Source organism: Onychostruthus taczanowskii, unplaced genomic scaffold, assembly GCF_017590055.1.
Source record: "Onychostruthus taczanowskii isolate IOZ18803 unplaced genomic scaffold, ASM1759005v1 scaffold71, whole genome shotgun sequence".
Taxonomy (NCBI): domain Eukaryota; kingdom Metazoa; phylum Chordata; class Aves; order Passeriformes; family Passeridae; genus Onychostruthus; species Onychostruthus taczanowskii.
This window is the reverse complement of record NW_024504898.1, coordinates 1,428,343-1,455,581: the sequence shown is the minus strand read 5'-3', so window position 1 is coordinate 1,455,581 and position 27,239 is coordinate 1,428,343. Positions and strand designations below refer to the sequence as shown.

The 27,239-nt window shown below is 39.5% G+C and overlaps 1 protein-coding gene across 3 annotated transcripts; it reads left to right on the top strand.

Annotated features, from left to right (window-relative positions):
• Positions 1-25,464, top strand: CD99 (CD99 molecule (Xg blood group)). 3 transcript variants are annotated; one of them, XM_041422154.1, is made up of 11 exons: positions 5-190; positions 14,419-14,454; positions 14,776-14,820; positions 15,292-15,324; positions 16,250-16,291; positions 16,478-16,510; positions 17,907-17,978; positions 19,468-19,509; positions 20,030-20,140; positions 20,939-20,995; positions 23,575-25,464. In XM_041422154.1, the coding sequence occupies exons 1-11, from the start codon at positions 130-132 to the stop codon at positions 23,598-23,600; spliced, it is 558 nt and encodes a 185-aa protein (XP_041278088.1). In that variant the 5' UTR covers positions 5-129; the 3' UTR covers positions 23,601-25,464. The 3 variants fall into 3 exon arrangements, with proteins under 3 accessions (XP_041278090.1, XP_041278088.1, XP_041278089.1); XM_041422155.1 differs by having other exon boundaries at positions 6-190; positions 20,942-20,995; XM_041422156.1 differs by lacking the exon at positions 16,478-16,510 and having other exon boundaries at positions 1-190.
• Positions 25,465-27,239: the final 1,775 nt, after the last annotated feature.

Here is a 27,239-nt window from a genome sequence, read left to right as displayed (position 1 = left end):
GGTGGCCCGGCCCCGGGGTGGTGCCGCCCTTGCCGCCACGGGAAGAGCTGCGGCAGTTAGAGGAGCGGCTGTCGGCTGCGCGTGGTCTGTGTCTGTCTGTCTGTCTGTGAGTTTGCGGGGCGGGCAGCCATGCGGCTCTGGAGGCTTCTTCTCTTGCCGGTGCTCCTCGCCGTCCTGGTCTCCGTCAGAGGTGAGGAGGGGTGGGAGTTGAGGAGCGGCCCTGCCGCGGCCCGGGGAGGCAGCGCTCCCCTGCCCTGAGCCCCTGGGGCGGGGGCCGAGCGCTGCCGCTCGCATGGGGAAGCAGTCCTGGGAGGGAGCCGGGCGGGTCCCTGGCTGGTCGTGTCTCATAGACCGGGGAAACAGGGAAACAGTGCTCTCCCCCTCCAGGCTTTTTTTTTTTTTTTTTTTTTTTTCTTCTTTTTAACTCCTTCTCACTTCTCATTTTACTCGCTGGAAAAGTATTCCTGAGCTTTCTGCCCGCCTTCCGCGCTGGAAACTCACTGGTTTATCATCTGCGGTGAATACGTGCTCCTCGCTGCAGTATGGCCCTTGGGTGCAGGGTGGTCCTCGAAGGGGGTTTCGAGTCCTGGGGAGCTCGGCGGGAGCGCAGCTTCCATTTTAGGAAAGAAAGCGGAGTCCCAGAGCGTCTGATAGTTACTCACCAGAAAGTCTGCCGTCACACGACAGCCTTTAAAAAAATAATTATGGCAGAACTGTACAGTAAAACACACTGCTGTGTTTTCTGAGAAGCTTCTCGTTGCTCCACTATGTGTCAGGGACAATTTTCCTGAACCTTGATCAAAAAAGTCTGTATGTAATAGCACGCTGGTATTTGGTAAAAAGAAACATTAAGGGGTGGAGAAAGTAGTTAAAGTCCCCAGTACAAAGGAGTTTTTTCCAGGTGGAGGACTGCTGAACTGGAATATGCAGTCCAAACTGTCACTTCCCATTCATATGACTTGTTTTTGAGACTTTTTTACTTCTTTTACTATGTCAGTAAGAATACTTGTTGCTGTGCCTAGGGTTTTCTTTCAGGTACTTCATAAAAGCAGTGCCTCAAATCTTAAATATCCACCTCTTCGCTGTGAAAGAGAAAGAAAAATGCATGTTCTTAACATTGATTGGAAGCTGTAGATAGTGCACGTGATGCCAGAAAAGCAGTTTGACAGCAAGGCTGCTTGAATTCAGTTCTGCTATAGCCCTATTGTGGTCTTGTTTTGCCAGTTGGAAAAGCTGAGCTCCTGGAAAAAAATAGTACAATTTTATGGAAACCACCTTTAAAAGTGACAGATGCTGTTTACATTTATCATCTTACTACTTGTGTGGAAAATTTCCTCCTCTACTTCTGCAAACAGTCCTTGTGGTCGTGGACAGCAAGATCTTTGCTGTGATGCTCTTAACATGTGGAAGTATTTGAGACCACTGAGAAACAGTGTCTTCCTATACTTTTTGCCAGGAAGTGTGGAGATGAAAAGAGATGTCAGGATTGTGCTTTACTGGAGGGAAGGTGCACAACAACTGCCTCTAACGGTTTTGTTTTGAATTCTGAGGAAAATTATACTACTACTAAAAGCAATCTAAAAGATTGCTTTTAAAAAGCTAGGTAATTTATATGAGTACTGGTTAATGTCAATAGTCCAAACTGAGTAGATAAGTTATAATTAGTTTGGACACTTTTTCCTTAAACAAAATGTGTAAGAATTTGAGAACTGCAGAGAATGTCAGCCTGGAGAGGGTGGGGCCCTCCAGGGGAATTTCAGATTTGTGCTCATGCCATCTTAAATGACAAAAGCAAAACATGAGAAAAACCACGCTTTTAAAAAACTTAATTTCACTGTTGGTGGGCTGTCTGTAGTCTGAGTTTACAGAACTGCTGTAGAAAGTTAAGGGTCTTGCTTTATCAGCAATTCAGCTGTTATGCAACTGCGTGGAGTTGACTGTTTTCAGTGGGGGACTGCCTGCTTTCATGATTCAAGCAGAAGAATCTCCTGTAGACTGATAACTTCTTACATGGAATCATTCATTTTAGGCACAGGAAAGTTGTTAGTGTTAAATCAATATTCAACTTATCAACGAGGATTTGAATGTATTATTAAGCAAGGGTGAACTGTGTTATTTGAGCTTGCTTAGAGAACTCACAGTTCTAACCTCAAAACTGCTATTTAAGTGTAGTCTCATGTGCAAAGTATGAACTCTGTCAGTCTGGCAAAGCTGGAATTTAGATACTGTTGGGGCTGTATCCATAGGAAGGTTAAATGTGAGTTTTTATATCACTAGTTTCTAAAGGCAATCTCACAACTTGCCCCTGCTGAGGAGTGGGATCTCTGAATGTGAGTTTTTATATCACTAGTTTCTAAAGGCAATCTCACAATCTCACAACTTGCCCCCGCTGAGGAGCGGGATCTCTGTTTCTCTTCCTTCTTTTTTTTTTGTGTGGTGCCCATCAAGGACTGAATCACTGAGATGATTCAGCCTGATAAATCAGCAGATGACTAATCTGCATTGAGCGGAGTGTTTGATGGGTGTTCCTGCCAGCACAAGGGAGTGGCAGGGCCTAGCCTGGGAGAGTGGAAATGAGGTGGTGAATGGGGAAGAAAGGGCAAGAGGCTTCCTGCTGTGGCTGGCTGTGAGATGCGAGACCAACTCAGCCATCTTATACCTGCAAAATCTTCAGGTTAGCCCTGTGTCTAATTTGAGGCATGTGGTTTTCAAAATACAATGCAAAAAAAGCATTAGGCAGCATGACTTCTGTACATTGTGTATGAAGACCACAGCAGATGAAGAATCAAACAAAAAAAAAGCCTTGCATGATACTCCACACATGAACTTGATGATCTTAGAAGTCTAAACCAAGCTCAATGATTCTCTGTGGTTCTGTGCTTGATGGGCAGCAAGAAACTGCTGCATTCAGACACAAGGCTCAAAAGTCTCCCTTATCTACTGTAGAAAGATCAAAGCATGAAAAGCTGTCTGCTTACTGTGGACCTGGAGTTTGGACTGGGATCTATGGTTTAAATATCTATTGCAAGAATTGGGGAGAGCTTATTGATTGAAACGCAGCTGCCAAAAGGAGGTGAGCAAAATACAGACTGGAGAATGAGGTACCCTTGTTGTAAGATCAGTAGCCTGAGGTGAAGTGAGGGTGGAGATCCCTTCTTTCTAAGACCTCTGTAATTAGAGGGCCCTGAGGAGGGGAATGAAACATTGAGCTCCTGACTTCTTGCTGAGGCAATTCAGTGTTGAGAGAGATTGGTAGTTGGATGGAAGATGGTGAAATGATCCTGTCTGTAATCCAGTAGATGGAGCTTTCATCTGGGACAGGGAGGTGCTGTAGGGACTCCTGGAGACTGAGCTCTGCTTTGTGGGCTGTGGAGTTGTTTGCCTTTTAAATCTGATTTTAAAAACCTAAACAAAACCAATAATAAGCTAACAAGCCACCCCACAGTTTTCATTGGAAAAATTTCAGTAGCAGTGCTAGAATGCATACATGGCAACGTGAACTTCAAAAATGCCGCACTTGTTTCTCCATCTTTCTGTTTTCTCTAATGTGAAACGAAACGGCTAATAATTTTGCAGCATTATATAAAATGGCCACTGCACTGTTATGTCAAAATGATGTCCTTAAGCTATAGCTGTCCTTAAGCTATAACTGTTAGTTGCAGTGATTTAACTTGGCAAGAGCTAAGTGTGACTCAGCCTACTGCCATCTAGCCAAGACCGATTTCAATATTTTCCTGACGTTGCTCTGGTTCATGTGATTGGTTCGCCTGTGCTTGAGACTCTTGCCTGCTTTAACTCTTGCTGCCTTGAACTTCCCACTGAAATGACTTCGTATTTCATCAGGTGTTAGCTGTGTTAGAAAATGCAATGACAGTCGTAGTCATTGGTTAAGATTATTGACAGGATCATTCCACTTTCTTCTAGCCTTCTGCAAACTGCTTTTGCATGCTCTGGAACAGGAACCTGCTCTTTGGAGTCTACTGAAAATGTTTTAAGAGAACATTATGAGCAAAACAGTCTCAGCTCATGAGACTTTTACTTAAATTAGCTGTTAGTTAATGCAAACTTTTAATCATAGGTGTGAGAATTGAGAGAAAAAAGTTGATCCACCAAACCCTAAAGGCCTTCCCTCTTCCCTGCTTTAATTTTAAGCCCAAGCAACCCTGCCTTTTGTGGTTTTCACTGCAGGTAGGGTTCAGCCCACCTTCTGCTCCTTTGCTGTGGTAACATGCAGAGCAAGAAGGTTGTAATGAGTTTAATGGTGTCTCCTGCTTCTCCTTCATGCTGATCTTCCTCTGCTCCTCTCTGCTTTTCAGTGTCCCACCCCCTCTGAGGGTCACTTATGGTCCCTCAGGGCTGTCACTGTTCTCTTGTGGGTAGCCCTGGTGTGAGTGGCCACACTCCCTCAGGGGTGTCTTTGCCATAGTATTTCCAGCAGGTCTCCTGTTGGCATGGAACCTCTACTGCCCAGAGCATATCTACAGCCACGTGCTCCCTCTCCAGTCTCCCTCTGTGAGTCTCTCAAACCATGTCTTCCTGTGTCTCCTGTCCCTGCTGGTTGACTCTCTATGTGTGCTCCAGCAGGAATACTCTGTGCTCCTGAGACGAGTAGAAGGTTTGGTGGTGTTGGAGTTCAGATCTTTCCTATTGCTTCTTTCTCTTACAGAATTTTGTCCCATCTGTTCCTAAGAAACCAGGACTGATATTTAGGAGAGGGGAAAGAAGTTTCCCCAGGAAGGGTGTGGCTGGCTATTCTCTCAGCTGGGGGATTTCTCTTGCAGGGGCAGACATACCATGAGAATTGGGCTGGGGAAAAACAGGGCTGGGGCAGCTCCTGGCTCTTGCTCTCTCCACTTCGGAGGAGTATGGTCGAGCTGTGAAGGCGGACCCAAAGCTAGTGTTTGGAAGGTTGCTTGGTATCATACAAGGTAGTTTTAGTTTATTTTTCATTTAAAGAATGATAATTTCTCTATATGTTTGTAAATTCTAGTCTGGGAAAGATTTCCCAGCTTGCTGCAGAAAATTGGTTGCTCTTTCCACAGGTACAGTTTTCACCTGTTGAAAATAAATGCAGTGATAGTCATCACGAATTCCTTTTAAACTGGTTTAGTCTCTGCATTTGATGTGACTCTGAAGCCCAGAATAATAAGATCCAGAAGATTTTTTTTTATTTACAAAGAATTCCAAAAAGTTATAAGGCAAATTCCTGTGAAAGTCCAAGAACTTATATATTTGTGGTGTAAGGCATGTTTACAATAGTGTTTCTAAATACTGAACGAGTTTTTTAAATGTAGAACAGTGCCTTTAAAATATATAGTTGACATGTTAAATGCAATAGTAATTCAGATTTGTTTTGGGAAAAAGATTATTTTGAAAGAAAGCATTTACATTTTAAGTCAAGTCTGATCACACAGCATCATTGACTGCATAACAAATGTGTTTGGTTTACTCCATGCACATTTCAGTCACTTGTGAAGTGTCCACATGCTATAAACATCTAAAATTGGCATCCTTAACAGTACTTGCAAAAGGAAAGGAAGGCCTCTTGACTGGAGCAATGGTTAGTTAAATGCAGATGTTAATTTCTGCTCTGCTTTCCTCAGAGAAAAGAGGAAATCTTCTTGCTCCCAAATTTTTCAGAGGAAATGGTATCCATTTCTTGATGTGCGTAATGTATCCACAAAGCTCATTTCATGCTGAGCCCAAGAGTTTTAATCATGGTAAAATGGAACTTTTTTAGGATAGTAGTCATTCTTTCATTGATTAAAAGTTAAACTCAGTATACAAGTTAATATTTCCATGAAATAGAAGTTCTTTTGGATTAAACACCCATCAATTTAATTGGTAAAAATCTGATTTTAATTATCACACTATCTTTGCATGCTTTTTTGCTTAACCACAGAAAAATGTTGCTTGTGTATTTTCTGTTTGTGAAGAAATCTGACATTCTAAGGATAACAAAGTGAAAAATTTTGAAACTGATATTTTCAGGAAAGCAAATTCAAGCAATATTGGTAGGATTACTGTTTTTATAACTGACACAAAAATATTATACTCAAAACCTTCTGTTTCTGGAAAAAGTGCAGTTAGAGTGTTTAGACTTATATTTTACCACCAATTTTTTTTGTTCCTTGTGATTTGGAGGAGAAAAGTAAACTATGTGAAGAGAAAAGGAACTAGTGGTGATAGTAGCAGTAGTAGGAGTGAGATGTGAATAAAAAGAGAGGTTGTTGTGTTGGGTAGTGTGCAGTGTTTATTAGAGCTGATGCTATTGTTGGACAAACCAGACAGCTCTAGAGTCACACAAGTCCTTGTTAAATTTAGAAACAAGAAATTTTGGGATATGCTTTAGGGGAGGGGCTTGAAGAGGCCTGTGCAGAAAGCTTCTAGATAAGGCTTTTTCTACATTTTATGTCATTATCTTTCAATGTACTGATTCTTCCCTCACCTCCAGCTACCCATACCTGTCTGTATTTTTTATCTTCAACACCAGAAATGCCTTCCTGCCTACTCTTTGGTTCTCATTCCATCCTGGATGCCAGGCTCTTGCAATTAGATCCCAAATTCAGTAGTTACTTCACCATCTCTTCTCTGCTTTCTCCCTTTCCAAATGTTGTAAATGGCTATTGAGACAGCTCTTCTTCACCTCAGAGCTGTCCCTGCTCGTCTTAGCCAGCAAGTTTGCAGTCTGATTTGCAGTATTCTTCACCACTGTTCTCACAAAAACTTCTGGCTTTCCTTTTTTCTGATCTGGCCTTCTGTGAAGGTCTTTGTGTACAAAGCAGAAATGTGGACCTTTTTTCCCCAAACTTCAGGCGAGACTTGTGATTCTAGGGCTTGGGGCTGTAGTGAGCTGACAACTCCTCTGCATCCAGATATCTCCCTCTCCTTCCTCTTCCCTGTTGCTTTTACTCCTGTCCTTTTGTCACTGGCTCCATTGCCAGTCCTGTATCCTGGCACAGCTCCTTCAGCTTGCAGTTCTTACCTGTCCTGCATCCATTCCCTTTTCCTTTCCTATGGTGTTCTATGAAATTATTAAATTTCTAATAAATAAGTAAATTTATAGTGCAAACTGAAGTCTGGCATGTGTAATGGCAGCCTGCAAGTGATTAACACTGGAACATTAAATCTAATTTGGTTTTTGGAGGTGATGCAGAATCAAAGTGAAGATTATGAAAATAATTCTTAGAGTGGACATGGAGAGTTCTTGTTAAAGGTTTTGTCTAAATATAGCAGTACTTTCACAAGATGGAATTGAACTGCAAATGCTTACAGTTCCACTGTGAACGCATTCCAGCTGTTTTTTGGGCTCATGAACACACTGAAACTACTAAGAACATAGCCTTGGTACAAAAGAGAAAACTTGCCTTTTCCTCAAGTACTAAAGGACAGGAAGTTAAAAGGAAAACCTCTCAATCTTACTTTAAATGAGAAACAAAACTTATATAATGTTTCTGATTTGCCATATATTTGTGCCAACTCCTATGATTCAAATCATTGCAAACACTGTAGTGAGTCTGGTTTTCTCAACCCACACCTTCCCCACAGGAAACCCTCATCATAAAACCCAAAGTCTTCCTCTTCCTTTTAACACAAGAGGTCGTAGCTCATTTCAAGTACACAGATTGAAAAGCCTGAAGAGTCTTTTTAGCCATAACTGAACAAACCACAATGGAAATAAAGAGCCTGAAAAAACCAAGTCGATGTTACTGTTCAGTTAATGCTTCTGGTTAGATGACAGATTTTGTTTGGACTTTACTATTAGCATACAAACTGTATTGAATTTTTAAGAATTGTGTTGAGGAAGGTAAAAGAAACAAGCTGTGAAATTGTCATCTTACAAGTATCAGCAGACATAGGAGTTCTGCTTACTGTGAATCTTCATTTCAGTGTGCTGCTATAAAAACAACAGTGTTCATCTGGCTCTGTAAACATTGCAAGTGTTTATTTCAAATGCATTTTATTTTAAAGAAGGAATTTATAAATGAAAATCCAAGTTCAGTTAATTTTTTCACCATAAATTATGATTAAACTTTTTTTTCCTTGATCAGAGTGAGGGTTATTTACCAGTCCAACAGTTGAGGTTTTGGGACCAGTGCCTATGCCAGTTACTACCCAATGTCTGCCAGATCACAAATTTTGGGTTCTCAGTACTTCCTCATTTCTTGTGCTAAAACTTTACCATATTTCATCTAATGCAGGTTGCCTCAGATTAAATCTTTTGGTCCCTGAGCACTGCTGCTAGACTTTCTTTTTTCCTCTGAGCAACCCCACCATGCAAGAATTACTCTTTCTTCCATTTCTTCCTGCCCCAATCCAAGAGGCCAGCAGAGATGCAGAGTATGAGGATGCAGACCAAACAAAATGCTGATGTTTCCTGACTATTTGTTGTGGAGTGAAGCCTTTAATATATCATCTTACACACTTTATTGCTGTATAAAGTGTTTTACTGTTTTGAGATGAGCAGAAAAAGCACACAGCCCTTGAAGTCATGCCCCAGACATCACACAATTGCCCTGCAAACATTTCTCCCTTTCTCTACACTAGACTGGGCAGGGTACTGAGCTGTAGAAATACATGTAGAGGTTTGACTGCTTGTGATGTGGCCATTGTTTTGAAGTACCAGGCCAAGAGGCTTCATGGATGTCAGTCTGTGAAAACCTTGAGGAGTAACAAGTCTTCAACACTGGAAGAAGGAGAGGTGCTGACATACTGGCTTTGACCTTTGGAGAGTGTTAATGAAAATTTGCAACAGGCCCTTGAGGACTGAGGAGAAGGGCTACAGTGCGAAATGTAGAATTATGAGAGCAAATATTTGTGTGCCTGAGATATCCTAGCCAAATTGGGCCATCCTGAATGTGGTTTTACATAGGGTTCTTGTAGCTTTCAAATGTTGAGTATAACTGACACCCATGGTACTGAATACTAGTAATGGTAAAACTTTGGAAAGCACCTGTATTTCTTACTGCTTTTCAACTAATCCAGGCATTCTTGGAATCAGATTCACTTTATTTAATTATCTATGACGGCAGCCAGTACTGGGAGGGTTTCTAAGGGTGTTAGAGGGTTTAGGATGCTGACATTATGTTGGTTGCCCAGGCATGTATTTTATTATCTCTAAGGTTCTAAGAAATAAAGTCAGTATTTACAAGGCCAAGCTGTCCTTTGGTTTCTTTTACTTTAGCATGATCAATACCAAAATGTCCAGTAAAATTCCACTACCACATTGCATTGTAATATATAATGTGAACTAATATACATCAACAAAATTAATATACTTCTATGCTACAAAATCTAATTTATATTATAGTTAGGAAAGGAATCTTATGTAACAAGAGTAAATGTGAGCCTTGTGGTCAGAATGCACCTGGTTTATGAAAATTTAGAGTATGTGAGTAGTAGCTGCAAGGCTTGTCAGCTTTGTGAAGATCTAAAATCCTGTCTGTTGAACAGCTTAAACTTTGAAACTGTAGACTGTGAGCAACATGTAATGAAAGAATTTTGGTATCTTAGGTTTATAAAAAATGAACTACTAACATTTCTTATGCCAAGACAGAACTTCAGAAGTGTCTGAATGAAAAGTAGGTACACAGTGCCTTCTTGATCTTGGTGAGATTTGAGAACAGGTTTTCTTAAGACTGCTTCAGAGCTCCTGATCCAAACCCGTGATCACATAGGCAGTGGTGGAGATCAGGGAAGGCTTAGCCCATTGTGAGCCTCCCTCGAGGAACAGTGGTTACACTGAGACCTGGGAAGAGGGGCAGGGGTACTCCTTGCCTGTGCCAGGGGGTGAAGGACAGGGCTGGCTTTGCTCTGTTGATGCAGGAGAAGGCAGTGGCAGCAGTGGCTCTGGGGCTGGCCTTGATGACATCAAGTAACTTCATGTTTAATGCACAGGGTGACCTCAGCATGGTTTAGGGTTGCTATGAGGAAGGTGCATGAACTGCTGCACACGGATGCAGACAAGCCCATGTTTCTGTCTGCCACTTGTATGTTGCTTTAGTCCCTGAACTGACACAAAAGATAACTTAGTAATAATTAAAATGTGCACTAATTTTAGTAATGCATTTATGTTTGGTAAGGGCGAGTACTTAGGTGAAATAGCAGTAAGCATAGTATATGATACTTGCAGTCTTCAATTGAGGGCAGGCCCTCCTGAAATTACGGGTAAGAAAAATTGAACAAAAAAAACTTGTCATTTCTTGGTGGAAGTGTCATGCTTCCATCATCCAGATGTTCTTCTAGAAGCTCTTGTTAGTGTAGCTTAGGTTTCTGCTTACAAACTTCAGGAGACAGAGCAATGTATTTCAGTTCTCATTTGTAAAAAAAATTGCAGACAGAGTGACTTACTTTATTTTTAGTTCCATGACTTTGCAGCACAAGTCTAGTCCAGTGGCTAGGGTTGGCCCATGTCACAGAACCATAGGCTGCTGAAGCTGGTGCCCTTTCAGTCCCACCCTCTGCTTCAGAAGGGTCAGCCACTGTAGGTTGCCCAGGACTGTGGTCAGCTGGGTTTTACTACTTTTGAGCATGTGGAGGTGGTACTTCTCTGCCTTCTGCAGTGCAGTGTGAATATGACCAATCTAGTACTGTGGCATGAAGTATCTGAGAGCAGTGACAGCTCTTTGCAAAGGTCTTTGCACTCTTACTTGCTTACTTGGATCTCTTGAATACCGTCTAGTTCTTCAGCTGTTCAAAACCTGTGTTTGCTCTTTTTCTTTTACCTACTGTTTTCCCCCCAGCTAAGACAATCTATATTGGTTACTAGAGATGGCCTGATGAAGATCTGTGTGGGAAATTCAGGACTCCTGGACAGCTAACCAATATGATTAAGCAGAAGCTGTTTATTGTTTATATTATGCACTCATTTATACATTCTAACTCTACTGCCCATGCTGATCATGCATTCCTTATTGGTGCCTTTACTTGTCCATGCATTTTGCATGCACTTCTCAGAATATGTGATTGGTTTCAGTACAGGTGGCTCACATCTCTCTGGTATCTCCTTCTTGTGGTCTTGGAATTTGGTTTCTTAGATTCTTTCTTATTTTAGCACAGTTTATGTCTTAGTAACCTTGATGAATTCCAGAGAGCCCTGAGAAAATTCTGATAAGAACAGTTACAAGCTGAATGGCTGGTGCACACTGTAGTCTAAGTGGTTCAGGTACGTTGCTACAGATCTGTCTCTTGAGATCCAGGTATTTGAGATACAGACGTGAAAGGAAAGTAGTGTAGACACTTCTGAAGTATTCCTTAGTCTGCTCATGCCCCTAGGAGCTAGAAATACCTGCTGTATTGTCCTTCCTAGGACAATACAGCAGGTATTTCAATGCAATATCTGCTTTATTTGTAAATATCCTTGTTTAGACTAAATGCTCATAAGCTTAGTTGCTCTGAAGTGTGTTCCTGAAGTCTGCAGGGAGTGCAGCATATTCTTGCTGACTTTTCCTTCTTGGACCCTGATAGTACCTTGTTCTAGTTCTGTAGTTTTATCTCTTGTGTTATAATTTTTTTTCCTGGAACTAGCTAAATCATACTGAGCTTTTCTCCTTTTGGAGTAAGTCACTGAAGTTCTACTTTAGTTGAACCCACCTATTCCAGAAATGGAGTGAGTACATTTATAAAAGCAACTGCTTTAAAGACGTAGGAAGGTTTGTCGTGAACAGTGGAGAAATACCTTTCTTTGCTGGGAAAGCTGACTTCCAGCACCTTCGGGGTCAGATTATTGTAATGAGTTCCATAAGCTAAGTATTGACATTTTTTGCTACCTTATCTCAAAAAAGTAATGTGTATGAGAAGCCTACTATTTTGCTGCATGCTTGGAAAGCGAATTTTGATTTCAGAATAATAATTCCAGTCAATAAAGCATGGTTATATTTTTCTTTTATTGACTCTCAGTTTTATTTATTCCTCTGTCAGAGCATTTTTATGTGAGCTTGGCAGTGAGTAATCTCACCCTAAATTATTTCTCTGTGAAGCTTATGTGCAAAATCCCTTAAAATAGCAATGTCACTGAAAGCACACTCTTTTACAAAGGTTTCCCCCTCTTCAGGGAAACCACTGCAGCTGAAGCGATTCTGAATTCCTGGACTGAGTTTTATGCTGGCAGTGGGAAACTCTTCATATAGCCTCTTTTCTGCTCTAGGTAAAATTTCAGCTGCACTAAAGGGTAAAGCTGAGTGTATATGCTTGTTTTTCCATCGGCCTGGAAAGAAACAGCCATGAAATACACACAAACATTTGTAACATATTTGTGAAATAGAAACAAATCAGTGTAGTGTTCATTGTGACTTTGAGACCGATGGTGTTACCAGTTCATGATGATCCCTCCTCTGGGTGCTGCTTTGGTAGAGTGTTTTGAGGAGTGTATGTTTTCTACAAATTCCCCTTCCTACCCTCTTGGAGTTAGACTACCAGATTCTGATCAGGTCCTGTCTTAGGCATACCTCCCAGAGGACTGTAGTCTGAGAGGTGTATGTACTTGAGAACACAAGCAAACTAGAATTCAGGTTTGAGGAACAGCTATTCAAATGCCTGTAAAAATTTCTTACAAGTGCTTTGACCATTTTTTGCCTGTTGATACAGAGGTTTCTTGGTGTAGTCTAACCAAAGGAGTAACTTCAGAAATAAATGGCATTTGTTTCTTAGCACCTGCTAACTTTACAGAGGTTTGTAAAATTGTATTCAAGTTGATGTAGACTTCACATAAATGACCTGCAAATATTTTGCGTTCTTGTGATCTAACAGAGCTTGTGGTCTCCACCTGAAATAAGGAATACCATGTGAAATATCTTCTTGCTTTCTATTCAAGATCTATACCTACTTATTTTATCCAGGAGATTTTAAATGTGCTTTGCTCATGCCCCACAATAAAGCCATCAACCACCTCTGTTTCCATGAGGGGGCTTGTCAGTGACCAGATAGACCTGTCTCCTTACTTGGCTGTGAGCAAGGTGATTTTAGTTCAAATGTTACAGTATGGGAATAATTTCTTAGACTTCAGATTTCAGTTTCTGCTGTAGCAGTTCAGTTGGCCAGAGTGCACATTTTTTTCATTCCATTCCAGTTGTTTCCGTATTAAAAAAAAAAAAAAAAGTATCTGAGAAGGAAAAGACATTTCAATTTTGACCTTAGTTTCATCAAAGGATGTCACCAGGTATATAAGCATCCATCATTCCTGGTATTAGACTCAAGACTTGTCTTAACTTGGTCTGTCATGAAAATGAAAGGTGCATTCTGCTTCTAGTTTGATGTTGATGTTTGCTTTTATTCCTATGTTCAGACTTTGCAGAGGCTGCTTCTGATGCCTCTTTGATGGTTATATTCTTAGAGGAAAAGCCAGACTCATAGTGCTTTATGCAGGTATCTTCTGAGCTAAGGTAGTTTCTGTTTGGAAATAACTTTTGCTCTGGCTGGCTTGATCCTCAGTAGGTAGAAAATGTCTACAGCTGAAGCAGTATATTTCAATGTCTTTATCTTGAATAGCTGATATCTGCTTTCAGGCCTTTTTCTTATTCCATACTTCAGTGAAAGTAGGGATGGTGAAAAATTAGAAACACCCCAAGCAGTTGTTTTAGCTATCCACTTATCTTACAAGCCTCTGCTGTTGAGATCACACCACTACATTTGTGCTGTGAAATCGGTTTGTGGCATGCATGTCTTGAGTTGGTGTGTTTGCAGTTGGCTGGGTAAGCAGCAGTAGCTCTAGCAACTGATTTAATACAGCAAGAGACAGTGTTCTTTTGCTAAGGACTGAAAATAGAATCTAATCTCCCTGTAGTAGAGATCCCATGGTGGTGCCAGCTGCATTTAGCTGCATTTTAGGAAGCTGAAAAACTGATCAAGATCATATGTGCTAAAATCTTAACCACCTCCATGCTGTTAACCCTAGTTAGGGGGAAAAGTAAGTCTTACAAACCCATGAAAATTAATTTTTAATGCCAAGGCATTAAATCCATTACACAACTTTCATAATGGCCTTTATTCTCCAAGGCTTTTCTTCGTACTTGAATCTTGTATGTTCTCATGCACTGCAGCTGTTCCCCAGCTTATTTTGTGGTTCAGTAGAAGGAAGGGTGGGAAAGAATATGGATGGCACTAAGGAAACATGCAATAGCAGTGGCAAGAATAAAGTGCATTATTGGCTGCAGGAATGTATGTTCCAACCCTTCAGGTCTTTTCTATAGAGCCAATTTTCAGTGTGGCTCCTTTTTTTTTTCTGAAAAGAATATGGATAGTGACCTGGACAAATAGAGAAGAATGTCTGTCTTCAACCCTGACTCAAAATATTCTTCTGGATTGACTCAGGAAGCAGAAAGCATACCTCAAGGTCGATCACAGATGTGTTTATGACTTTATTAAATGTTGGGTTTGAGTAAGAAAAAACAGTGTCCTTACTGTTTCTTTTATCTTCTACAGGCCAAGACTTCTCCTTAGAAGATGCACTTTTGGATGGTAAAAAAAATTCTTTCACCTGTTGATTTCTTAGTTTTACTGCATGACCAAGCATGATGACTTTGCCACATATGGTTTGTTTAAACCTCAGTGGAACAATTAATTCAGCCATGTGTTTGTCAAGGTGTTGACCACACAGAACTCAAATTTGTTTTTTGAAGACTTAAAGATTTTTCTTTGAGGAAATCTTGTCTTGCTGTATAGACTTGCTCTTATGCATTTTGATGTGTAGACATGTACTTAGATTTGTCCTTCATGTAGCTTCTGAACAAGTGTGTTAAGTAGTATTTAATTATTTCTTTCCCTAACCATACCTGAAAGGAAGTACAAAGAAGCCTCTCGTAACTCAGAAGACACCATCATCAGGTGAGATCTAATTGGCTTGTAATGCCTTTTTCTGTAAAATCAAATGTAGTATACATACCAATTTGAGATCCTGAATTTTTCAATTTAATGGCACACAGTGTTGTGATACTTTTATAAAAGAAAGCAGTTCTCTAACTAGTTGCTTTTCCTAAGCAAAAGGATTTCTTCATTTTGGAATCTGCTCTCAGACATATGTTTTTGACAAGCTTTAAAAACCCTGTGAAAATGCGTTCTGTTGGCTTTCAGTCTACATGGTTGGAGCTTGAGCTGGCCCTTAACAGGTCCCATCATCTCCAAAATGATGCTTGGCAGGTAATGCCTGGTAACTTTGTAGGGCTTTTCTGTGAGTCACTGATGAGTGAGCACATCTTTCATTTGTGGAGAAAACGTTGTGAGGTCGATTTTGTTTAAAAAGTAATCTAAGAGTACAGTTTTTGCATTACATTTAAAACTTCTCTTCTTTCTTTGTAGATGATTTCGACTTGTCCGATGCTTTTGATTTTGGTAAGTATCAGATTTTCCTGGTTACTGCTCAGATGTACCTGATGCAATGTCTATCCATCCTTTATGACCTAAGTATAATAAGGCACTGAGTTGATTAAGGTAGCAGACTGTCGATAAAAATAACTGCAGGCTAGTTGTGTTCATTAATCTTAAGGTTCTGGATCAACATAACTAGGAATTTCAATAATTAGCCAGCTTCTGCTTGTTTCATTGCTGTTTTTTCACTAGATGGCACTAACTCCATAAACTATTACTTACAGAAGTAAAGGTTAATTCCTAAGTAATCTCTCCCATTTCAGGAAGTATTTTTAGTAGCACAAGGAAACATTAATTTGTTACAAATAATGTGAAGGAAAGTATTTTTGTAATGTGAAGGTTGTGACAAAACTGTACAGAGATATTTTCTAAGATCTCTTATTTTCCTATTTTTTGGCAAGCCAAATGAAATGTCATTGTGGGGACCTAGTCTAGTTCTAATCTCTGTACTTTGTCTGTTTTTCAAGTGAGCTACCAGGCTTTATATTTGATTAAAACCTGGTAATTTTAAAAAAGAAAACACGTAAGAAAAAAGAAGAAGCCAAGTAATCTGTACCTGGTAGAAAAATTTAAAGAAACTCAGCCTTTGAAATCAGATGTGCAAACTAAAATGCTGCATAAGACTTAATGAGTTTTTCTGTCTATGTTCCATCCTGGCAAGGATCTGAAATGCTGGTTAATGTTGCAGAAAAACCCTTATTGGCATTAAGACACAGTATTTAGCTAAAATAACCAAAGAAATACAGCATTAGCTACTGAAAGGAAAATGGGGAAGTTTTGCTATAATATTTTAGGTCAGATCATCTTTTAAGGTCACTCCATGCTCTGCTTTTGGTTTCTTCACACTAGTAATTTTGCTCGATTTATTCTAACTCTTATTTGTCTACAGGTGATCCCAAGCCACATCCTCCTGCCAATCCTAGAGACACTGGTAAGACTGATCTAAGAGGAATTTCTGAACAGTAAAAGAGTATTTGTTAATCTCTCCTAGTCCCTTTGAACATTACTGTATTATAGTCTGGTTTTGTTATCTTAACATTTTCTTCTTCTGTTTTTTTTTTGTTTTTTGTTTGTTTTTTGTTTTTTTTTTTCCCCTAAATCTCTCTTCTCTGATTAGATAAGCCCAAGCAAGATCAACCTAAAGACTCTGGTAAGGCTTCTGGCACAAACTCCTGGTTTTACTGTCTCAGTTACACTTCCAATAACTGATCCTTGTTAATTGCCTGCTATGTATGTCAGGTGTGGCATACATCAAACACTGAAGATTGAGAAAAAGTTCTCTTGCAAATAAGCTTTGCACCAGTCTTGAACTTCCATAACAAACCTGTTGAATCACTTTCACTTAAAAACAGGATGATATGGGGAAGAGGCAGGATAGGACAGTGTGTATGTGTGCTTAGGGCAATGCTGTTCATGTCTGCCTGTGGTGAAGCACCCATGTATTAGATGGAGTTCTTTCTTCTTTACAAACTTAATCCCTTCTAGTCATACTCAAAAGTAAGTAGCAACTGTCTATGGTCTTTATTCTTAAAGGATCTAAATTAAAGGGAAAGCTCCAAGTTAAAGGGTTGCTTCTTTTTCTTTTTTTTTTTTTTTTTTTTTTTTTTTTATTTAAAGGCCCCATTAAGAAATACAACAATTCGTGTTTGAAAGATAGGTTTTAAATACGTGTCCTTTCCTGCCTGTTCTGCTTTAGTGATCCTCTCTGTCTTTGCCTAACCCAGAAGAAAACAGATTCAGAAGGATACAGGTGTGATTTGTGATGCCATTATTCACAAACATGGTAGTGAAGAGCCCTGGAATGCAAGCCTCAGTTCTTGTTCCTTCACCTGATTTGCAGTAGATACTTGAATTTGATCCTTACATACCTCTGTACAGTGCTTTTGGCACCCAACTAAAACATCCTCTGATGCAATACTTCTAGTTTCTCTGTCTGAAAAACTGATTTGCATTGTGTAAACTAAATATTCATTTGGTAGCAGAGGGAAGGAGGAGAAGGTGCCATGAGGGAGACAGGAATGCTCCATGAGGTGGGGATCATTGGAAATGGAGAGGGACTACTTCGATGTCCTGCAGTAAATCAGAGAAAGGAATTACATTTGGACTGTGTGAGACTTAAGAGACGCAACTCTGAAGAATCATTCGCAGTTGCAGCCTTGAAAGTAAATGGTCCTTTTCTGTCCACATGGTTTCTTTGCTTTCACAGGACAGTGAGATTTGGGCTATTAGAGTTAAGCAGCATATGGGGCTTCTTGCTTGCTTAACCTGATATGTGCAGTACTACCTGCTCTTGGACACTGACTTCTCTCAGTTGTTCAGAAGTCCAGAGAAAGGAGTGCTGCTGTCAAACTGTGCAGTGCTGAACTGAAGGGACTTGACATTGTGAAGGCTTTTAAAAGGTTAAATGTTCTAACTCTGGTGCTGAGCCTAAAACCACCACAAATTCAGTTGAATGGTCTTGAGAAAATGTCATTGTTATTATATACCTTAATGTGTCTTATTCACTGAACTTAAAATATGGTAATGTTATTTGCATTATTTTATAGACAAATTTGATGATTCAGATCTATGGGATGGCAGTTTGCCAAAAGGAGGAAGTGACGGCAGTGGCAGCAATGGTAAGATAGCAGGCTGTGCTTCCTGTTGTTTCTATGGCTATCTGAGCTTTTGATAAGGCTTACTCACAAGCTGGTTAGACATGCTCTAAATTGTAATGCATTTGATTCTGGTATCTGAAACTTAAGAGCATATTTTCGAGTTCAGAAGTAATGTGTTCTGTCTCTGCCAAAAAAAAAGTCCCAAATATATAAGGGGTAAAACTGGCCTAGAGCAAAAATTTTCAGTGATTTTTTACTGATATGCTAAGAAATACAGCTTCTAAAACTTTAAGGGGTAAAACTGGCCTAGAGCAAAAATTTTCAGTGATTTTTTTACTGTTACGCTAAGAAATACAGCTTCTAAAACTGAAATGTGAATGCAGTACTTACTTCAAAATTCGTCATTAATATAGTTTTTAAGGTCATCCAATTGCTATTTTTGATGTTTTATGACATACTCTTAGTTTGTTTTAGTTCTTGTAGGTAGGAGGCCTAGGAGTGGGCCAGAAGAGGGTCCACCTTATGTTCTCAAAGATTTCCTTTGTCCCTTAGGATGAACTGATATTTACATTTCCAAGTGGTCCTTAGTCTTCACTTCTTTACTGTGGTGGTGGTGAGGAGATGAGAAGTTGTGGATGCTCCATCCCTGGAAGCATTCAAACCAGGTTGGATGGGGCTCTGAGCAACCTAGTTTAGTGGAAGGTGTCCCTGCCCATGGCAGAGGATTTGAAGCTCGGCGATCGCTAAGGTCCCTCAGGTTCCTTTACCACCATATAATTCTATACTGTGAGCAGTATAAAATCATTTCATAGCTTGCCAAACTTTTTTTGGTAATTTGCAATGTCTGATTAGTGCGTTTTACTATTTCCAGATCAGAATTAGTTTAGTTATCTTGGTGGGGTTTGGGATGTGCCTAATTGTTTACTGGCTTCTCTGGAGAGTTGTTCTAGGTGGAGACTACTGATGCCACTTTTTTGTGTAGCTTCCTCCTTCCAAGGTTATTTTGGGGCAGTACTTGAAAATTGGAAGGAGCAAGAAACATCTGTGGAGACTTGTGTGGTGGTTTCATCTGCACAGGTTCCTGCCTCAGTGTTATGAGCTGCACAGTGACAAATAGAGTTATTATTTATAGAACTTCTGGCTTGCTTGTGAAGAGAATTGCAAAGGTGGATGAGGCTGGGATCTTACGAAAAGATAGTTGGTTCTGTGGAAATACAGCTGAATGTTACTCTGAAATTATATGTGTTCTCTGTGGTTGTGCAGAAGCTTATTAAACCAGATTTCACAAATATTACTAGCTCATTCTGTAGAAATGCTGAGCACTCAAGGCTGGAGTTGGCACCGCTCTAAGCCATGCTTTGAAAACAGAAAGTTTCAGTGCCAGTTTAGCACTGTGTGGATATAATAGATGGCTTGTATTTTTGCATAATTAATTGACAGAATGTTTGTCAATTATGATATGAGTGTTTTTTAGACATATAAAATGTAAACTTTCCATTTCTTGTTACAGAACGGAAGGGTCCAACTCCAAAAAGTGGCGAAGAAGGCGAGGGTAAGTGCATGAATGTGTGTGTATGGTGGTGTTTAGTAGATGGATGAAGCTTGTTTTCTAGGGGTTTCTGATTGCTAATTTTCTGCTAGAATGTCACTACTGGGAGTGGGTTACAATTAAAAAGCTTTTGTGCAATCTGGAATTCTTACTTTTAAGCTCTGCTTCCATAGTCCTTTAACGTTTCTGTGTTACAGATGATTCCCAGCTGTTAAGGTATCAGAGATGCTGGTGGAGTGACTGCGTGCATACAAAGTAGATATGGAAATGGAAGGGTTGCTTTTTTAATTAGTGGAACTTAAAACAGGCATGCTGAAGTTCTTTAACAATGGGCATTGCTAAGAAATCAATGGTTATAAAATGAGAGGATTCACTTTTCATTGTGCACAGAGTTGATTATTACAGTTTAATGTAATTTCAGTTTAATGTTTTTTGGAAGTGTTCACAGTGTTTACTTTGAGACAATACTTTGACATGGCTCTCAGTTCTGAAAAATGTTCATAAACATCTCTGATTTTTTCAGCTTCTCAGGGAGTAATAGCTGGAATTATAAGTGCTGTGGGTGCTACTGTAGTTGCATCAGTAGGTAGTTTCATTGCTTACCAGAAGAAGAAGCTCTGTTTCAAGCAAAGCGGTAAGAGTTCCAAATTAGTTTTGTTTCTTACTGTCTAAAGAGAGGCATTTTTGTATTTATATGTGGACTATAAATTCACCCTATGCGTAAGATAGTTGCAATAGCCCAGTGAATTTATGTTCACAGGGAGTAGTAACCTTTCCTACTAGTCATCTAAGACTGACAAATTCCTTGCCCAAAAACTAGGAGGACTTAAAGCTTTACATTTCTTAAAATAAAAGCACTTCTGGCTAAAATTAAGCAGGAGAGATGGCAAAAAATACTTTTTAAGGAGAATCAAGTGAAGGTTGGGATTAGAGATTTTTCATGCCGAAAAATACTTTGAAGCTTCTAATTTTGTAAATCTTGGCTTTGTGTCTTCACAAGATGCCTGCCTACTTATTAGTTTTATGACAACTTACCCCGATATTCATCCCCAAATTATTCTTCTGCAGTGATCTACTGCTTGCTTCCTTTCCACCTAAATAAGATATAATTTGGATAAGAGAGCTTTGGGAGTACTGTGGGTGATAGGATGGGCAGAAGCTTTGGTTTTGTCTGTTTCACTTTCTGACTGTTTAGTGAAGGGATAAAGCAGTTACTCAGCCAGGCGCTGCTGTTTTGTATTTGGGAAGTTTGGAAACTGAAAAACGCATCTACCATGTATGTTAAAATTAATGTGCAGACAAAACAGGCCAACTCAACTACTATCAGTAGCCCATTTTTTTCACTGCTGTTTCTTCTCTCAAATTATGTCTATTTATCAAGAACCTCAAATATAAGAGAATTTGAATGCTGAATATCTATGTTTTTTCCCAGCAGATGAAGAGAATGTGAATATGGATAGCCACAGGGGAGCACAATCTGAGCCACCTGGTAAGACAAGAATTTAATAGGATCAATGACAATCCTATTAAATGCACTTTATTGACATCTAACATACTGGAGAAAATTAATTAGGCTGTTTTGTAAAAAAAAAAAAAAAAAAAAAAAGGCAGAATATGAGCTAACAGTGTGCCTAGGTAGCCAAGAAGGCCAGTGCCATCCTGGCCTGTATCAGCAATAGTGTGGCCACCAGGACCAGGGCTGTGATTGTCCCCTTTGTGCTTGGCTCTGGTGAGGCCACAGCTCAAGTCATGTGTCCAGTTCTGAGCCCCTCACTTCAGCAAAGACACTGAGGTGCTGCAGCATGTCCGGAGAAGGGCAGTGGATCTGGGGAAGGCTCTGGAGCACATGTGTTATGAGAAATGACTGTGGGGTGGTTACCCTGGAGAAAAGAAGGCTCAGGAGTCATCTTTTCACTCTCTACAGCTACCTGAAAGGAGGTTATAGCCAGGTGTGTGTCAGTCACTTCTCGTAGGGTAACAAGTAATAGGACAAGAGGCAATGGCCTCAAACTTTTCCAGAGGAGGTTTAGTTTGGATATTTGGAAAAATTTCTTCCTGTGGAGGTTTGTCGAGCATTGGAACAGGCTGCTCAGAAACTCCTCAGGAAAGCACAGGAGTTGTCATCTGTGGAGGTATTTCAAAGATATATAGATGTGGCACACAGGGACATGGCTTAGTGGTGGACTTGGCAGTCCTGGGGTAAGGAGTTAAAATGGATGATCTAAAAGGCCTTTTCCAACATAAATGATTCTGTGATTCTATGATTTTACCATGATGACAAATTTAGAACTGAATCAAGCATTCAATTCTGACAATATGGCCACTTTTCTAGAGTTTTTTATTGAACAGATTGGTTTATTGCTTTGAGAATGCATTTAAACATAGGAGCTTAGAGAAAGTGAAAAATTGAATTTTCTCTGCAAAAGTATCATTAGAGGCAATTGTGAAAATACAAACCTGCTCCGTCAGTGTGATGAATAACTGCAGTTAAAATTTTATTAGTGTATAGTTTTTCTGATTAGAATCTGAAATTTTTTCTAATTATAAACTGATACAGAACACTGCAAGAATGTATATTAAAAAATTCATGATATTTGGACTGAGATGAAACTACACTGGAGGCAAAGAGGACTGAACTCACTATAATGTTGTAATTAAAGCATTGTCTGTGTGAACAGAGAATGATTCTTGTATGAAAGAACCATCACATAATTAATCTTTCTACAAAGATGAGAGCTGTAGAAGGATCTCTTCTAAAGCTACAGACACTGAGAACCTCACCCTTCCACATATGGTTATGTAAGGAATTTGGCTGATAAGCTCCAGGAATCCATGGATAGAGCTGGAGGAAGTGGTATAGGTGAAAACTTGGCCTTATAGCCCTTGTGACTGGTCTACAAAGGAAGAAGCACTATAACCTTGTGCGAAGTTCATTGGTTTTGAAGTATTGAGTATTAAAATCTCAAAGCAGTATATATAAGCAGTATATATATGCAGTACATTCTGTGAGTTTAATCTTAAACCTGAAAAAAATATTTCTGGGGTTTTTTTTAATAATTAAAAAATAATTATGCGTTATTTTTCTCAGGTTATTTCATCAGTTTGTTATAAACTTTCATCTGGTTCATTATCTTCTTTATAAATACTTTAAGCTGTTAAATATATTAAACTCTCAAGTACAAAACATTTTCTTGTGACTGGCTGTAAGAACTGAAGAGACTCAGGTATTCTCAATTCAGCTGTGCATTAGGGAAGCAAGTAGTATTATTTAAAGTCCTCTACCAAAGGCAGTTAAAATATGGCCTGTAGTTGGGTTATGCTGAAATTCTGGCCAAGATTCACCAAAACTCAAAAGTGAAATGCATCAGATGATGCAACCTTACTGTAACCAGTAAAGTCACACTTGGGATGTTGTCAAATATGGTTACTTCTACCTATTGATCTAGTCTAATCTAGTATTGATGTCATATTATGTCCCAGATTTCATACCTCTGTTACATTTTGCAGACAAGCATGGTCATGTGTTGAGCTAAGAGACTGGGCAGCCATGGTCATCATGGTGCTGCTCCTGATCTGAGTTCTGGGAGTCAGCAGATGTTAGCTCTGCTTCTGGTAATAGATGTACCTACGTGGCTTCCAGTTAGAAGCAGTCTCTCATTAAGCCAGGACAAATGGCATAGCAGGATAGATCTGTGGTTTTAAAATTTTGTGTAAACCTGTCTTTGACTTCCTGAACCTAAGAGCTTATTTTCAGTAGCTTACTTTTTGAGCAGCCTGTGAGAAATCTGGGAACTGCCAGCCTGAGCTGAGTGGGGGTTACACTGCAAGTGTAGCTAGCTTCTCTGTCTGTAGCAGGATGTGGTTATTTGAGTGAGAAATCTGGGGTGTAATATTCCTTGCTATGCAGCCTTTTAGCTTCACAGAATCAAGCCTCCTTCCCTAAATTTATCACACAGTGTCAAACATCTGCTGAAAGTTGTTGACTGCATAAACTGTTGCATAATAATGTCTAACTTCCATTGTGTGCTAACCTAGTGCACTAATCTTGAATTGTTTTTCACTTTTCAGTTCAGCGCACACTTCTGGAGAACTAAATTAAAGGAAGAGTGGTGAAGAACAGATCGTTGAAACTGGATAAACAACCTGCATTCTGCCAAAAAAAGAAAAAAAGAAAAGGAAACAAAAAAAGCATAACAAACAACAGAGCCCAAAGTTTCATGAGAAAATAGCTCTTATTTGAAACACCTCTGGGACTGTGACTTAGACCTGAGTACTTCTGTACGGTTAGCCCTGTGAAGCATTGATGCACACCAATACTGGCCTTAATGATAGGAGTGTAGAAGTATGTTGTGCCTTTACATTCTTTCCTTGACTCTTCTGACAAATAGGTGTGTCTCTAGTGCATTCAGTGTGTTTAACTTTTCCTTACCTCTCCAAAACCAATATGCAGTTATGGTTTCTGTTATGTTATTGCTCACAGGCAATACAAACATTTTTTTAAATAACCCAAACTCAGTGAGTGGACCAACTAACCATCTTGGTGTATGTTGTGGGCACCTGAAAGCAAATGGCTCACTGTGTATGGATGGTGGGTCTGGGTGTGGGTGCTGCTGATCCAATCTGTGTAGCTGCCTGGGCCAGCTGCCAGGGAAGAGCTGCTTGTGCTTGAGCATTCAGGAGACAAAAGTTCTGGTTTGTTTTTAGATTTTTTTTTCATTTCATCTGTCTGGTACAGATTGAGAAAACCCAAAGTTAATGCACACTGAGCCTTCATCCTTTCTGGCTCTTCCTGCTTAGCAAGTTCTGAGCTGCTCAGTTGTAGAAAAGCCTGTTTTGCAGATCAGAAACATAATTGGACTCTGTATTTCTGGTGACATTGATGTTTGGCATCGTCTAAAAAGTCGTGGATGAAGAACTTGGGAATGGGGATAAACATTTTCAGACTTCCATAGCCAAAAGCTTAAGTAAAAATGGTGTTGAATTCAGAAGGCTTATCATATGTGTGTAAGGGACAGAAAGAGTTGCCACAAGTCTAAACTACAAACAGCAAGAGTGACCAGAGCAAGCCAGCCTCGCTCCACAGGCATCCACTGAACAGTAGAAATAGCAAACACGTGAGAAGTGCTTTTGGACTTGTGAAGGTTTCCCCTAGGGTGATCGTCTATGGTTGCATCCTCCTCGGAAAGCACTTGTGACCAGTGCTGTGGCTCTTGAAAGCAACAGGAAGGTTTTAAGAATCTGTGGAAACATGGAAAACTACAGCTCAGAACAACTAAAGGACTAAATGTGGAATAATAACTAGTTCTGTTAGGAAGGAATGGTCTGACCAGTTTTGTTGGCTTTCATTCTAGTTGTTTTAAATTTTAATGCAGTTTTACCATATGTGTCTTATTAATGGGCTTCAGCCACCTGACAAAGTTCTACAGGAAGATGACATTTCATGGAACATCTTAGAACTTAGAAATTAATGAATTTGGATATTAAACCTGTAAATATATCTGTACATTCAAATGCGAATGTATGCCAAGGATAATTCATTTAAGAATTTCTTGTACATGTTTCTAGCTTGCAAAAAAGCTTTACTCAAATTTTAGTATTTTCTTATGGAATTAATTTGTAAGTCTCTTTTTGCCCTGTGTCTGCTTCTAGTATAAAAGTGCTAAAGCCTTTAAGTGTGTTTGAGAGTGCAAAAGTTATTCCTACATAAGCATTTGATTTATGTAAATACAAAGAAAAGAAATGTACTGCTTGCCTACATGAATAAACAGATAGATCTATGCCAAGTGTTGAGTAAATAAAAATAACTCAGTGTTTGTTAGGGATAAAAATGGCAGGAGGAGCTTAAACTAGGTTTTAGGTAACCAAGACTCTTGAATCCTTTTTCAGCTTTTGTGAGCCTAAAAATTACTAAGACCTATCAACATTGTGATTTTTCTAAAAATAAATATTAAAAAAAGGTTTGTGTGTTTTTCTTCTCAGTAGTTCTGAAAATAAAAAAGCTTGGTGCTCACTCACCTAGGGAAGGATCCTTTAAATCGTTTGTGTACCTTCAGCAGCTCAGGTTTATTTCCTACAGACATTTTAATAATTTTGGAATGAAGTTAGCCAGAAGCAGCAAAGCTTTGAGCTGCTTACCTGTGTGAAGTGTAGAGAAGACATCTGTCTGTGTGAAGAACAGGCATGGCTTTTGAAGAAAAAGATTTGGTAACCCAAGATCTACTGAAAAGATGCACTTAGATGTCTTATTATGGACAAACTTAAAAGCATTCAATTTTCCTCATCCAGTTATCAGATCCTGGAGCAGTAGACACTTTTGCAGGGTCATGTGTTGTCTCACCTTCTGATGTGAGAGGACCGTAAGAGAATGAAAAGGCAAAGCAGGAGTTGCCAAGTGCCTGAATAGTAACAAATTTACTGATTTTTCCAACTTCCTGATTGGTTCAGTTGTGGTTCTACAGTCTGGAGTTGTGGAAGAAAGACTGGCTGCTGCCTCTGTATATAAAAGGTTAAACAGAAAACTAGAAATTTCAGTCTGTTTTCTTGTGAGAATGTGCCAGTTTATGGGTTTCTGTTACTTATCTGTGGAAAAAACATAGCAGTTCACTTGCAATTATTGGGGTATTAATTGTTGCATTGCTGTTTGCCTCACTACCCACAGAAAATTTGACCTTTTTTCTTTCTTGCTCAACTGTCATTGCGCTGCAGAGTTAAATATTCCAATTCATTATTGTCCCACTTTCTGGGACAGGAAACATTATAGTTAACCATTATTCACTACTCTACTGAAGTAATTTTGCAGTCACATCCCACAGATAGCTGCAGCCCATCGTGGCCTTATGAGCTGCTGTTGACTTTCAGATGTGGGAATTAATGTCGTTTCTATACATGTTTCAATCAGACTGTGCAGTGGAATGAAAAAAGTGCTGTCCTTTCTGAGTCCAAACTGCAACTTGATCCCTGTGAGGTACCTTTACCACTAAACTCAGTTAAAATGGGTCGCAGCAAAGAGCGCTGTCCTGTTCCTGTGGCACACCCTCTTCACTTCCAATTCTTATTCTAGTCTACCTCCTGTGAGGATGAGGAGGAGTTACCATCAGTAATAGGAGGAAAAATAACCAAAGCAGGATCTTGTAGAACAATAAGTAATACATCACTTTAGCTTCTACAAGGTGGCTGCAGTGGCAGTTTATTCATCCTATTGGTGGAAAAGACTGCTTGAAAAATGTTTTGATGGTTTTCAAATGCAATATTCATTTCAAATACTTATTCAAAGTTATCCAAACAAATTCATTGGATTGTGCAAATGAAAGCAAGCAAATCTTAAGCATAACATTTGGCAGCTTTTTGCTGTAGCGCTTATTTGTGCATAGTTCAGTGTCTATGCCAAATTTTGAATGCTAAGAAAAACATTTTAGTGCGCTCAGTTTTCAGTATATCTTGGGCTGAATTACACTTTCAATGCTGCTTTTCTGTGTTGGCTTTTTTTTTTTTTTTTCCACTTTAGGCCACAATCTCAAACACATGTTTTATGTGTGTTTTTCACTTGAGAGGCAAGTTGAAAATGTTACTTCCTTTTTGCTCTTTTCTGTTACACAGTTACAAAGGCATGTTTAAAAGGAAGTGATTATTAGGAATGGGAAGAGGACTTCAATGGAGCAAACCCACAGTTTTCCCAAATCTCTGTATTTGGAGTACTTTAATAACCACAAGACTAAAATACATGTTCCTCCATC

Bases quoted from the DNA above. Each gene is read 5' to 3' on its own strand.
- CD99 (XM_041422154.1), top strand. From the start codon at position 130: ATGCGGCTCTGGAGGCTTCTTCTCTTGCCGGTGCTCCTCGCCGTCCTG. The intron at 17,979-19,467 runs GTAAGATAGCAG...TTCTTGTTACAG, and splicing joins TGACGGCAGTGGCAGCAATG to AACGGAAGGGTCCAACTCCA. The intron at 20,141-20,938 runs GTAAGAGTTCCA...GTTTTTTCCCAG, and splicing joins GCTCTGTTTCAAGCAAAGCG to CAGATGAAGAGAATGTGAAT.